Source organism: Zeugodacus cucurbitae, chromosome 4 (genome assembly GCF_028554725.1).
Source record: "Zeugodacus cucurbitae isolate PBARC_wt_2022May chromosome 4, idZeuCucr1.2, whole genome shotgun sequence".
In the NCBI taxonomy this organism is placed as follows: Eukaryota; Metazoa; Arthropoda; class Insecta; order Diptera; family Tephritidae; genus Zeugodacus; species Zeugodacus cucurbitae.
The window spans coordinates 64,104,796-64,116,903 of NC_071669.1; the positions used below are offsets into that span (position 1 = coordinate 64,104,796).

The 12,108-nt window shown below is 34.7% G+C and overlaps 1 protein-coding gene across 1 annotated transcript; it reads left to right on the plus strand.

The window, feature by feature from the left end:
- Positions 1–3,032: 3,032 nt before the first annotated feature.
- On the plus strand, positions 3,033–6,932 carry LOC105211121 (pickpocket protein 28). The gene is made up of 9 exons (XM_011182417.3): positions 3,033–3,222; positions 3,753–3,962; positions 4,716–4,976; positions 5,033–5,296; positions 5,382–5,586; positions 5,744–5,883; positions 5,946–6,076; positions 6,141–6,393; positions 6,523–6,932. Exons 1-9 carry the CDS (start codon positions 3,152–3,154, stop codon positions 6,773–6,775), a joined length of 1,788 nt encoding a protein of 595 aa, XP_011180719.1. The 5' UTR covers positions 3,033–3,151; the 3' UTR covers positions 6,776–6,932.
- Positions 6,933–12,108: the final 5,176 nt, after the last annotated feature.

Sequence of the window (12,108 nt, forward strand, 5' to 3'; positions counted from 1 at the left end):
GTTCGGCACCCTGTTCTTTAAACACAAAAATCATAAAATCTATTAAAAATGTCTATATGATGCAACCCATCTAAGAAAATAATACCTTTCAAGACAATTTGCTCTAAGTTTCCCATAATTTACTTACAAAGAACACAAAGTTCCAAATGTTAATGTCCAATTATGCTTGACAACATTAATCCACCTCATTCACAGTAGAGTACAAGTAAAACGAACCGAGTTAATCCTTAACCCATTATGGCGAAAGTATTTCATGTGCAAATTGAGTCATTTCAAATGCAACAAACTTCCCTAAAATGGTGTCATAAAATGTTGCTGCAACAACACGTGTACCACCAAAGGTGAACACACCAATATCAAACCACAACTCTACCTGCATATACGAGTATGTATATGAGTGCTCTCTGCCCAGGTGCTGTCGTGTAGTGGTGACGCAATGTTAATTCAGTGGCAATTCATTGCAAGCAATTCTCTTTTTATTGCTTTTTATTGCCAACTTTTTGCATTGTTAGTGTTATTGTTGTTGCCTGCCGTACATACAGCATTGCTAATGTGCTACAGGTATGACAGTTTGCCTGCATGTCGCATCGGACCACTGCTTAGTCCTGTCGTTCCACCGGCTTTAGGCTAAGCACTTGCGGCAGCAGTTGATTTAAAATGCAGTCACAGCAATTTCTGTTATTCGAGCAATTGTGTTGAAAATTCTCACAACAACAACAAGACGGTTGGGTAGATAAAGTTTTTACTAGGGTGATCGGCAGAGTTTTTGGGAAAAAAATATTTTTTTTTGTGGATTGTAGAATTTTTCTAATGCTCGTTATAACATGCTAAGCTAGAAATACATTTTTTTTTAATTTATAACATCTGGCAACACTATTTTAGTTTTGAACTATATTACTTTATTTTATTTATATTTATTTACTTTTAAAATACTTAATATTAGGCGTTACTAATGTACTTTTTTACGACTTTGAGCTTGAATTTTTATTTTTATTTTTTAATTCAAGACATCTGGCAACACCGCTGTAAGTCTTTTTAGCTGAGATTGAGCATTAAGATCCATATGCAAATACTCAAATATTTACTAATTATTAATTGAAAATCATACCTATTTTTTAGACTGTCATATAGCGTTATACCGAAGCGCCAAAGTACCGTTATATAGAAATCTTCATATATATTACCCACAAACTTTATCCACAACATTATGATGCACCCTAATAAATTTCGCATTGCATTCTCATATACAAGGATGACAATAATAAAAACATTGTCCGAGCGGCAACACTCTGTATGGAAATTGAATTGGTGCATGTAAAGTAGAGTAAACTGAAAAATTGTTACCATTTGTTGAAATGTGTCCGAATGCTGGGGCAGCAGTTGCATTATTTTCTTTAGAGTCCAGCATTTCTGTTTTAAAGACTCGGTTGAGAAATAATTTGCTGAGCTTTAAATGTTTTAGTTGTAAGTATTAAGCTTATGGCCTAACTTGGGCAGTATATTGAACCTTATATCACAGATATTATGAAATGATATATGTATTGCTAAAATGAGGCATAATCTTTACTTAAGAAGTTTGTAAAAAAATCCTTCTGGTATCTGCGAAATTATCGATTTTTGAACCGTGTATGAGTTCAGTACATCGAACAAAATGTGAATTTCGGTGATATAATTAGATTTGGATATAACTGATCGAAATCGAGATTCATAACATTCGTCGCCGATATGATGAATGCATTTTCATTTGGCTTAACTGCCGACCCCTTCCTGATAACACTAAGTAGTCGAGTAATTTTCACAAAAAAGATAAAAACATAGTTTCTATTCGGAGGAAATTAAAAAAGCCCCCATCCCGTTCTGTTCATTTATGATTTATTTTTTCCAACATCTTTTAGAGGGTCTTTCCTGAGAGGTATAGAACTTTTATTTTAAGTAAAACTATATTGGGTTTGTTAGTTTCCAAATTTGACGTCATTTTAATGACATGATATCGGATATATGGGCACCTTCTTATGAAGAACCTCCCATCCGTCCTATTTCCCAGAACACGTCGAGTGTTGGTGTTCAACTGACAAGTCAAGTTTTATAGTCAGGACGTATTGATGTCATTATCATGTACAAGATTAAATCATCATTTTCCAAAGAAGTTTTGCACAAATAGATTTTTTTATTTTGTCAGATTATTTGACTTTTAGTAAATTGTGTATCCTAAAAATACACCCTCTACTGATATCTCGTATAAAAATTGAAGAATAATAAACGCATTAGGGTGGTGTCGTCCTTCGTGTGATTTGAAGGCTTAATTTTAAAAAATATTCCAAAGAATCGATAGATGTTTCAAGTTATTTCTGACAACTTGAGATGCCATCTTCATAGAATCTTCAGTTTCAATTCTGCTTAGAAAGTCATGACATTTTCTATATCTAAAAATATTTAATTCAAATTTCCTTAGCTCTAAAAAGAAATGTCGACCTAATATGTAGACATACGAGTATGTAGACAACTAATGCCAAACCCTTACACAACCCTTACACCACACTAGTATTCCAGCGAATGCATTTATTTCATTAATTCACATTTATCTAATAAAGGTGAGCGAATTAAATGCTCATCAACACAGTGATCCCAATTGGGATTAGCGTTGGATGTTGACATGAACATTAATTAGTTGGCCGTCAAACAAAACACTCAAGAGGAGCGAAAGGTGGAATTCGCGCTAGAAGTTTTGAAGCGCGCAAATGAAAGCGAGAGTGCAAAGCAACCACATATGGTGACGGTATCACGAAGAAAGTTGATATACACCGGTATATTTCCATATCAATTTCAACGAACGTAAATTCTCAATTGGGAGTTTTGGCAACGAAAGTGGCGGATAGTTGGGAGTCCCAAAACTCATTTACATCCCAACTCAGCCGGCGAACGCATTCCCCATTGCATAGTTGAAGGCGCCAGCGGATGAACGTTCAGTTAACACACCTAAAATGCTGCTACTGACCTGGTCTTGCCATCTAACGGTATAAAAGCCGTTGTAATTCACTAAGCGTATGCACAAATTATTGTCAGTCGGTCAGATAACGCAACGCGCTCATTATAAACGGTTAAAAACGCTGAAGACGTCCATTCCGGTGAATTGTTGTAAACGTTAAGCAAAATGGAAACTGAGGAGAAGAAGGATATGCAAAAGCAGGCTTCATTGAGCAGCATTCCAGCTGATGTGCAGTGGTAACTTCGGTTTATGTAGAAATATTGTGTTAAAATTTCGAAAAATAAATATTTTTGATTTGAAAAAAAAAATTAAATAAATTTCTGAAAGTGGTCAACAATGACGAAGCACAAAAAAGTGAAATTTGTGAGAATATTCACCAAATTTAGACATAAAATAACATAATAAATTCCAGAATAATTTTCAAGTGAAAGTATTAAAAGTGAAAGTAAAAATGAAAAAAAAAGTTTGAAGTCACTCCAAAACTCAAACCTTTGTATTTAAATTAAAATATTAAACATTAATTTTGAATAAAACATTCAAAATAAATCACAAAAATTTAATATGTTATAAAAACAAAACTTGAAATGTTTATATTTAAATATATTAAAAATTCAATTGAAAGGGTTGTGATTAACAAAAAATGCACACAAAAAGTTATAACCAATTAATTTAAGAATATCCACAAAATCCATCATATATTTACTCGAATATTTCTCCATTTCAAAATCTTACTTATGTAACACGCTTGCCTCTGTAATCCTCTAAGGAAACGTGCCGCGCTCATGGCGAAAACCGCAGCAGCTTCGAGAGAAAATATCGATAATGACAGCGACGCAGAGGATGTGGATACAAAGCAGGCGATTAAATATGGCAACAAATGTCAGGCGACTTGCGGTATTCTGAAAGAATATTGTGATTATAGTACGATCCATGGTTTTCGTTATTTGGGTGAAACGAAACGACCACGTTGGGAAAGGTGAAGTGAATATATATTACATTTAAAATATATTTATTAAAAATATATTACTATTTGATCGTGGAGTAATATTTAGTAGGAAAACCCCGACGTAGAATCTATAATTTAGTTACTCGATTTGAGAGTCAAGAGTTTTTGTTGGGCTGCTAAAATCGGTCCTATCTAAAAAATAGCTTTTACTGAATTTCAGAACAAAGTTAAACACAAATTCTTAATTTCCTGTGTGTTGAAAAGCAATTTCGAATAAAAATAATAAATTTGGGGGTTTCAGAAAAACATTTGTCTTACTGCTCTACAAGGCCTTTTCAGTTTTTTTGGGCATAGCGATAGCAGATACCTACCATTAAACATAAAACCACTGTTTAAACACCTGGAACTTATTTAGGGATCTCGAAAATCTTACGACCTTAGAAGCTTTTAGGCTTTAAAATGTTTTCAAAAATTTATAAAACAGTTATCAATATTTCGGGATCCCAAAAATCTGATCTATAATTTCGGCTGAAAATTATGGAGGAAAGTGGAGCATTGAAGTTAATTACAATAATTTCTAGTTCTGGAAAACATAACCTCAATTATTACCTAATTTTTAAGATTTGATAGAATTTTACAAATGAAAAATCAAAATTTAAAATCGGTAAAATAGTTTTATAGAACGTTGATATTAATTTTTTGAACCTAGGATGTATTAATTTTGTTTAAATATCTAACAACTGCAATTTAAGAGAATATATCAATATTTTATAAAACTTCCAGACTTTTCTGGATATTCGTGCTGATATTCTCAATTTATACTTGCGCCACGCTCATCATGAATATTTGGGATAAGTGGAACAATAACCCTGTCATTGTGTCTTTTGCCGAGAAGTCTACACCCGTCTGGCAGATACCCTTTCCAACTGTAACTGTATGCACTGAAACAAAAGGGAGACAAACGGTACTAAATTTCACCGAAATGTATTGGAAAATATCGGACAGATTTAACAATGTTTCACAGATTGATCTAACGCAAGAGGAGTAAGCTAATAATTATAAAAAATTTACAGATTCTCATAATGTGTTTGACATTTTAGGAGCACACGCATGGAGGCGCTGGCTCAAGTGTGTGACGCTCATTTACTCACCGACTTCAACTTTGGCCACAAGCAGGCATCGGGCTCTGAGATCGTAAGTTCACTGAGCGCCATAACGCCCGAGTTCGATAAGACCTATTTGAATTGCAAATGGCGTAACTCTCCGGAAGAATGCAAACAAATATTTAAGAAATTTATCACAGAAGAAGGTGTTTGCTATAGTTTTAATTCGCTGAGTCCCATGGAGATATACCGACCGGAAGGGTGAGCGTTAATCAAATACGAAATAACAGATTTGAAAATTTCTTAATAATTTTCTTAATAAATAAATATTTTATTTTTCTTAAAGCATGATTAAAGAGATGCTTTTCCAAACTGACAATCGTACGGCCACCGATTGGAATGTGGAGGATGGCTATAGCGCAAGCGCTGATCCCGAAACCTATCCGGAACGTGTGTTGGGTCCTGGTGCACGCGCTGGTCTCTATATGGTTTTGAATGGTTTCGAACAAGATTTTGATAATATGTGTCGTGGTCCGGTGCAAGGTTTTAAGGTGAGAGTGTAATTATATTATGTATAAGTAAAATTTTTCTGAGTTCGATTTTTTCAAAAACCGTCTAAAAGTGTTTAAGCACAAAAGTTAAACAAAAGTTTTATAGAAAAAGATATAATTTTTTCATAAGTAGGAGTTATCGTTACTCTCTTTATAGATCATTTTACATACACCCGGTGAGGTGGCTCAAATATCAAAGCAATACTTTCGCATACCCTTCGATCAGGAGGTTCTGATTTCGATAAAACCAAAAATTATAACCACCTCGGAAGGTTTGCGTCACTATGAGCCACATAGGTGAGTTTTGGAAAATATTTTGTGTTGAATTTTATAAAAATCTTTTCGTTTAATTGCCACAGACGCCAGTGCTATTTCCAAAAGGAACGTCATTTGCGCTACTTCCAAATTTATACGCAGAGTAATTGTGAGCTCGAGTGCTTGTCGAATTTTACGCAGAGTCAATGTGGCTGCGTCAAGTTCTCCATGCCACGTAGGTTTCTATAGATTTTAGTATAATTATTTATTAAATTTCTAACATTTTCACTTTCGAATAGACACAACGGACACACCAGTTTGTGGCGCCAACAATATCAAATGTATCAACGAAGCGGAGGATCAACTCTTACTCAAAGAATTCAATCAGGGCGCTGAAACCGCTGGTGAAAATGTACGTGGACGCACCGAATGCGATTGCTTGCCCTCGTGTACCTCCATCGCCTACGAAGCGGAGATTTCACAATCAGATTTCGATTATAAACTGGTAGCAAATACGTTCAAGCAGGAAGACATTACCAATTTCATAGCAAAGTGAGTAAAAGTAACAATAGCCTAAATGTATGCTATAGATATTGAGAAGTATGAAATGTAGGCGCTAGAAAGTATGCAAATGCGTTTAAAATGTAAAATCTAATTATGTTTTTTTTTTGTTTTTCACAGCAATAAAATGTCGCGCGTCTCCATATTCTTCAAAGAAGCACAATTCTTAACCTCAAGACGCTCGGAATTATATGGCACCACCGACTTTCTTGCCAACTGCGGCGGTTTGTTGGGTCTCTTTATGGGCGTGTCCATTTTGAGTATTGTGGAAATCGCCTATTTCTGCTCGGTGCGCCTCTGCACGAATCTACGTATGCGTCATGCGCGTCGCAAGGAGCTGGAGCGTGAAGGTGACACAGTAAAGGAAGCCTAAAGGTGTTTTTCTATTCAAACTAAAATAAAATTTATAATTGGCTCCGCGATTTGCTAAATTTAAATGTCTGGTTGCTGGTTTATGTTTTAATTTTTAAATAAAAAAAATGTTTATCATAGTTCAAGAATCTTAATAGGTGTTAACAGTAAACAATAAATTCCTAAAACAATGTTCCTTTGAAGTATGATGGGTCTTTTAAATTAGTTGATGGTTTTATTCTCTTTTTAAAGGAAATCTTAATATTCTTAGAATAAGACTACAATAAGTACCAATACATTCTTCATGCACAACTGCCTCAATCACATAAATATTCTTGAAAATAGCTTAAGTCCCCAATATTTGAATCATCCACCCTTCTTGCAACATTATCAATTCAATTTGCCTCATATGTTATGCATCGCTTTCATTTACAACAGAATCACTACATCATCATTTGCTTAAGAGCTGCCCAGGTATTCTATTTGATTACTGCAACACCTACACACCAATCCACAAGCCATACGAATCGTTGAACTTCCTTCAAGCAGCTATCATAATCCTTCACTCACATACATACAATACAAGCAGGCATCATAATTATCACTCTTATCCTTCCTCATAAACACAATTACCAGCATCTGATGTAAGCTTGATGTATATACAATATGTATGTATCTGAGTCCTTAGACGTCTATCATTTGTTGATTTTGCTTGTGCAAACAATTAGCTTAGCATTTCCGGCATGTTGTCTTGCAACATTTTCATCGGTTTCATTGATTTACCACTACCACCAATACAATAAGAATACAAATACTACAAGGATCACTACACTCACCGAAACTCAGTCACTCACTTCCCAGCAGCGCTGGCTAAGCCATTAAGTTCGTTATTGGCTTACTCACTGCAGCAACGAGTGAAAATCAAAATGAATTAAGTTAATTATGTGAGCAAATATTTAAACAATAGTATCTCAATTTAAGCAAACATCAGCAAGTTGCAACAGATTTTTAAGGGAAACGGTCAGAAGATTGTGGCAATTGTTTTGAGTGCAACGCACTGTGTGGTGTGGAGGTTTATCTTCTAGCATATAATATATATTTATGTGTTTGCATACAATAATGTAGCTAAAATCATAATATTTTGTTTGTGTAATAAAATTTTTTATTATATCTTAAGGTTTGATCAAGTAAATATGATTCATGAAAATAATATGAATTAGAGCTGAATTTGGTGAACTGGAAGTGTACTTATCAGGAAAAATACAATAATAACTTTTAATTATAATTGCTAATATACACCTATGTGGCTTAATAACATCGATATATCACATCTAGTGGCAGCAAATCAAAGTCATGTGATGCCACGTCATATGATTTCATTGGCCTCCAGATAAAACTCAACAGTATTAAACTGATTAACTCCAATGATTGATATTAATTTATACATATCACATCTCTGAGAGAGTTTTGTATTAAATAAGATTATATTTTATTTATTTGCACCAGATCACACATTATATCAATTCGGAATTTGGAAAAAAGAGAAAAATATGTATCATCACATCATAGCCCCATTGGTATGACTTTTTTGTAATCTCTTCATTCAATAGTTAATCGTATCCAATTTCTTCACTTCACATCTTATCGGTTGACTTCACAATATCCACATCACATCAAAACCAGGTCATATTATTCCATCACATCAGATCAAGTTATTTACATGCATCATTGTATCTCTAAACAACAAAAATAAATTCACATCATATCATCAAAAAGTAATATAAAGTAAATATCGCATGCGTATCTTCAGTATGAAGTAACTTCAAATCAAATTGAAATGAATTTTATCGCTACACACAACAGCATTTCGAATTTTGTCTCATTTCTTCACACACATCATATGATATCACAATACATCACATCATGTCGAATTCAATCATATGTTCAAAGCACATTTACATTATTCACTTAATAATTTACATCGCTTTTATGGATTTTTCTAACAGATCCATTTAATCGCTACTACAATCACATCATTAAATTCAATGAAATATATGTACATACATACAACTCATATCTTCAAGTGATATCAACTTTTATTATCATATCACCATATCACAGCACTTCTAATTTCAATCGTCACATCGTATTAATAATCCATTTCTTTCTAATCATATTATACGGAATATAACGACTTTAATTACAAACATACATTGCTCTCAATAACACATCATCACATCATAATGCATATCATATCGAATTGAATCATATGTGCAAAGCACATTTACATTATTCGCTTAATAATTTGCTTTGCTATAGTCGATCATATTACTTGGCTTTCATCAACTTTACGCTAAGTCACATCATCGAACAGATTTATGTATATGTCATATCACCAGGTGATATCAAGTTGTATTATTATATCACTATATCACGGCACTACTAATTTCAATCGTCAAATGGTATCGATAATTAATTTTTTTCTTCACGAATCATATTGTATATAACGACTTAATTTTTATACATAAATTTTTCTCAAGATCACATTGCAGCGCACCACATCATATCATATTGCATCACATCGTCTCACAATTATCATATGACATTATTTAGTATTTAAAAAAAATCAATTTTATTCCAAATGAGCATATAATATTTCCTGAGTTTGCTGAACCATTAGAGATCTTCAATAAAAGTAAGGATATCTTAACAATTATTGGAATATTTTTTTTCAAATGAAAAATCAATTATTAAGAATTCTTCAAAAATTTAAAATTATTTCTCAAAAAGAATAAAACTCACAACAATATTTTTTTAATAAAACATTAACGCCCTTATTAATATGCGACCATACGCCTACAGTACACCTGCGTGCAATAGTTTTCAACAAGCCATCGATGATGCCTACAACCGCTAAACCACATGTCAGCGGCCCAAATGACGCCGTGTGCATACACAAGCATACACATACTTCACTTTATCCACTTGTGAATTGTACATTAAAGCGCAATATGTGTGGCATTGTGGCATGAGCTTTTATTGCATGCGAGGCAACAAGTGCGCAATGCCACACAAATGCGCTTTCAACGTGTTGCAGGTACACTCTATAATATGTGGGTGTGCTAGTGCCAGCGGGCGTAAGTGAGAATTGTTCAACGCGCCACATTTGCATAGCTAATAAAATTTTCATAGAATTTTTGCGCCTGCACTTCACACTTGCAACCACGAACACACACACCGACCAACACATGAATGCACTGACACCCATCAGTTCAGTTATTTATAAACTTTTCATTTCATTCGCATTTCATACTATATGAAATTATTATTTTTATCCATTTTCATACATCGCCGGAGCACCCAAAGTGTCAGCCACTGAGGCATTCACACTGCTTGCCACAAACTCCACAGCGTTGCAAGGGCACTTTAGTTGTAGCGAATTGTAAAGTGCTCGTAGTTTACCAACCGCCGCTGAGGGCTTTCACGGCGCTTTTGCTGTTCAACGCTCTGCCACTCTCAACTCAACGCTCACCACTCACTCCTGAGCGCCGCTCGACACTTTAACAACGCTCCGGCATTCGTGCATATCAATTTGATATAAAAATGAATTTATGACAATTTTATTGATGGCTTGTTGCGCCGCCTGGGCCGGCACTTCACTTCACTTCGATTCACCTCCCACCTCTCGAGGGTGCCCTTTCGACTCACCGACCGCGCTCATTCGTTGTTCATCGATGTCCTTTGAGTCATGGCACTTGACGCCGCATTATTGATTTCGTATGATCGCATATGAACAAACCCACACACACGAGAGCAAAGCTGTGTTGCAAGGGCGTGTGCATTCATGTGTGAATTGCTAGTCAACATTGTAAAGCATGCGTTCGTCTTTATGTGTGTGGCATACTGATTGGTCGCACTCATAATATAAATATGTTCATATGTATCCGTGTGTGTATCGCTTAAAACATGCGCCTCTTGCCACGTGTGCAACCTGTTGTTGTAAGGGACTAAAAGCAAATTGTTGCTTCGCCATCGCCATTCACTTTTGCCATTATTGCCCGACTTTCACCCACTTTGTTGTTGCTGTTGCTGCTGCCGCTGTCATATTACGCGGCAAATAGCATGTAAAGTATCAAAAATAAAATAAATTCATAATTTTGTTTTTTTCATTTTGCTCATTTCACTTTGTTGATTTTTTATGTTAAGTGCAGCGCATTTCCCGCATGCGAAGTGCCACTTAAATAAAGCCTCAACTTACAAATTGAACTCTGTTCGCTAGCGGTAAGTAGAGATGGAAGAGAGAGGCCATTCGATTAAAGCGTCGTAGGTGTTAAGTGTGCTTTCGTCGCTTGCGTTAATTAATACTGTTATTTTCGATATTTCGCAAAGAGACTGAACTCGAGAGAATTGAGGTATGCTCAAAAGCTTGCGAAAATAGGTAAATAATTTAAAAATCTTTGAGGTAAAACAAAATTAAAATCTTCTGGAATCTGCAGATCCCAACTATAGGTCTACAACTTTGCTTCCGCCGTTTTTTTGTAAATTTAAGTTTTTTTGTATAAAAACGGTTACAAATGTCGATGAGCCTCAGCCGCACTTTTCTTGGAATTAAAAAAAAAATGCAAAAATGCCCGCAAATGTCGAGAATTCGGCTCAAAAAGTGACATTTTCAGTTGAGAATAAGTTTGGGATGCAAACAGATATCAAATATTTTGTTGGGTTAATGTTGACACAAATGTCCAAGATCGATATAAAACGATATAATCGATTTAATAGACCAGTGCTTGACACTAGAGACATCTATTGGAAAACGGCCGAAACAAAGTTGTAGACCTAATATAATATTCTATATTAATCCTTATGAAGAAGAAAAATCAGAAAATCGAAGAACCACTCGACATATCCATCAAATTTTATATATATATTGTATAAAGGTTCTAGAGCAGTATACTGTTATCACTGGTTCCTAACTCTAAAATCGATAAGAAAAGAGTAACTCCATACAGATCATACGGATCGAAGTTCAATACAATGGCGTACGAAGATCTTAAACGGACTGTTCTGTGCTGAGAAGACCAAAAGTAGGATTTCATGGACTTGTAACTCAGTATTTTCCATAAGAATGAACTTCGAGAAGAACCGATGCTTACTCCGCAAATGCACTAAAACAATATATATTCAATCTGCCGAAGTTCTTAAGAAAGAAATTTGACAAAAATTCGTTCACTGGGATTTGTGGTTTCAGTATTGACCTTACCTCTAAATTTAATTTTTTGTTGATATTTTGTTTTCATCTCTATAGTGGCAGGAGCTTGAAAGAAGTTATAATATATGAAATATTCATAATCCATATTT

Excerpts from the sequence above, each read along its gene's own strand:
- LOC105211121 (XM_011182417.3), top strand. The coding sequence starts at position 3,152 with ATGGAAACTGAGGAGAAGAAGGATATGCAAAAGCAGGCTTCATTGAGC. Across the intron at positions 6,077-6,140 it reads CGTCAAGTTCTCCATGCCAC|ACACAACGGACACACCAGTT; the intron begins GTAGGTTTCTAT and ends ACTTTCGAATAG. Across the intron at positions 6,394-6,522 it reads ATTACCAATTTCATAGCAAA|CAATAAAATGTCGCGCGTCT; the intron begins GTGAGTAAAAGT and ends TGTTTTTCACAG.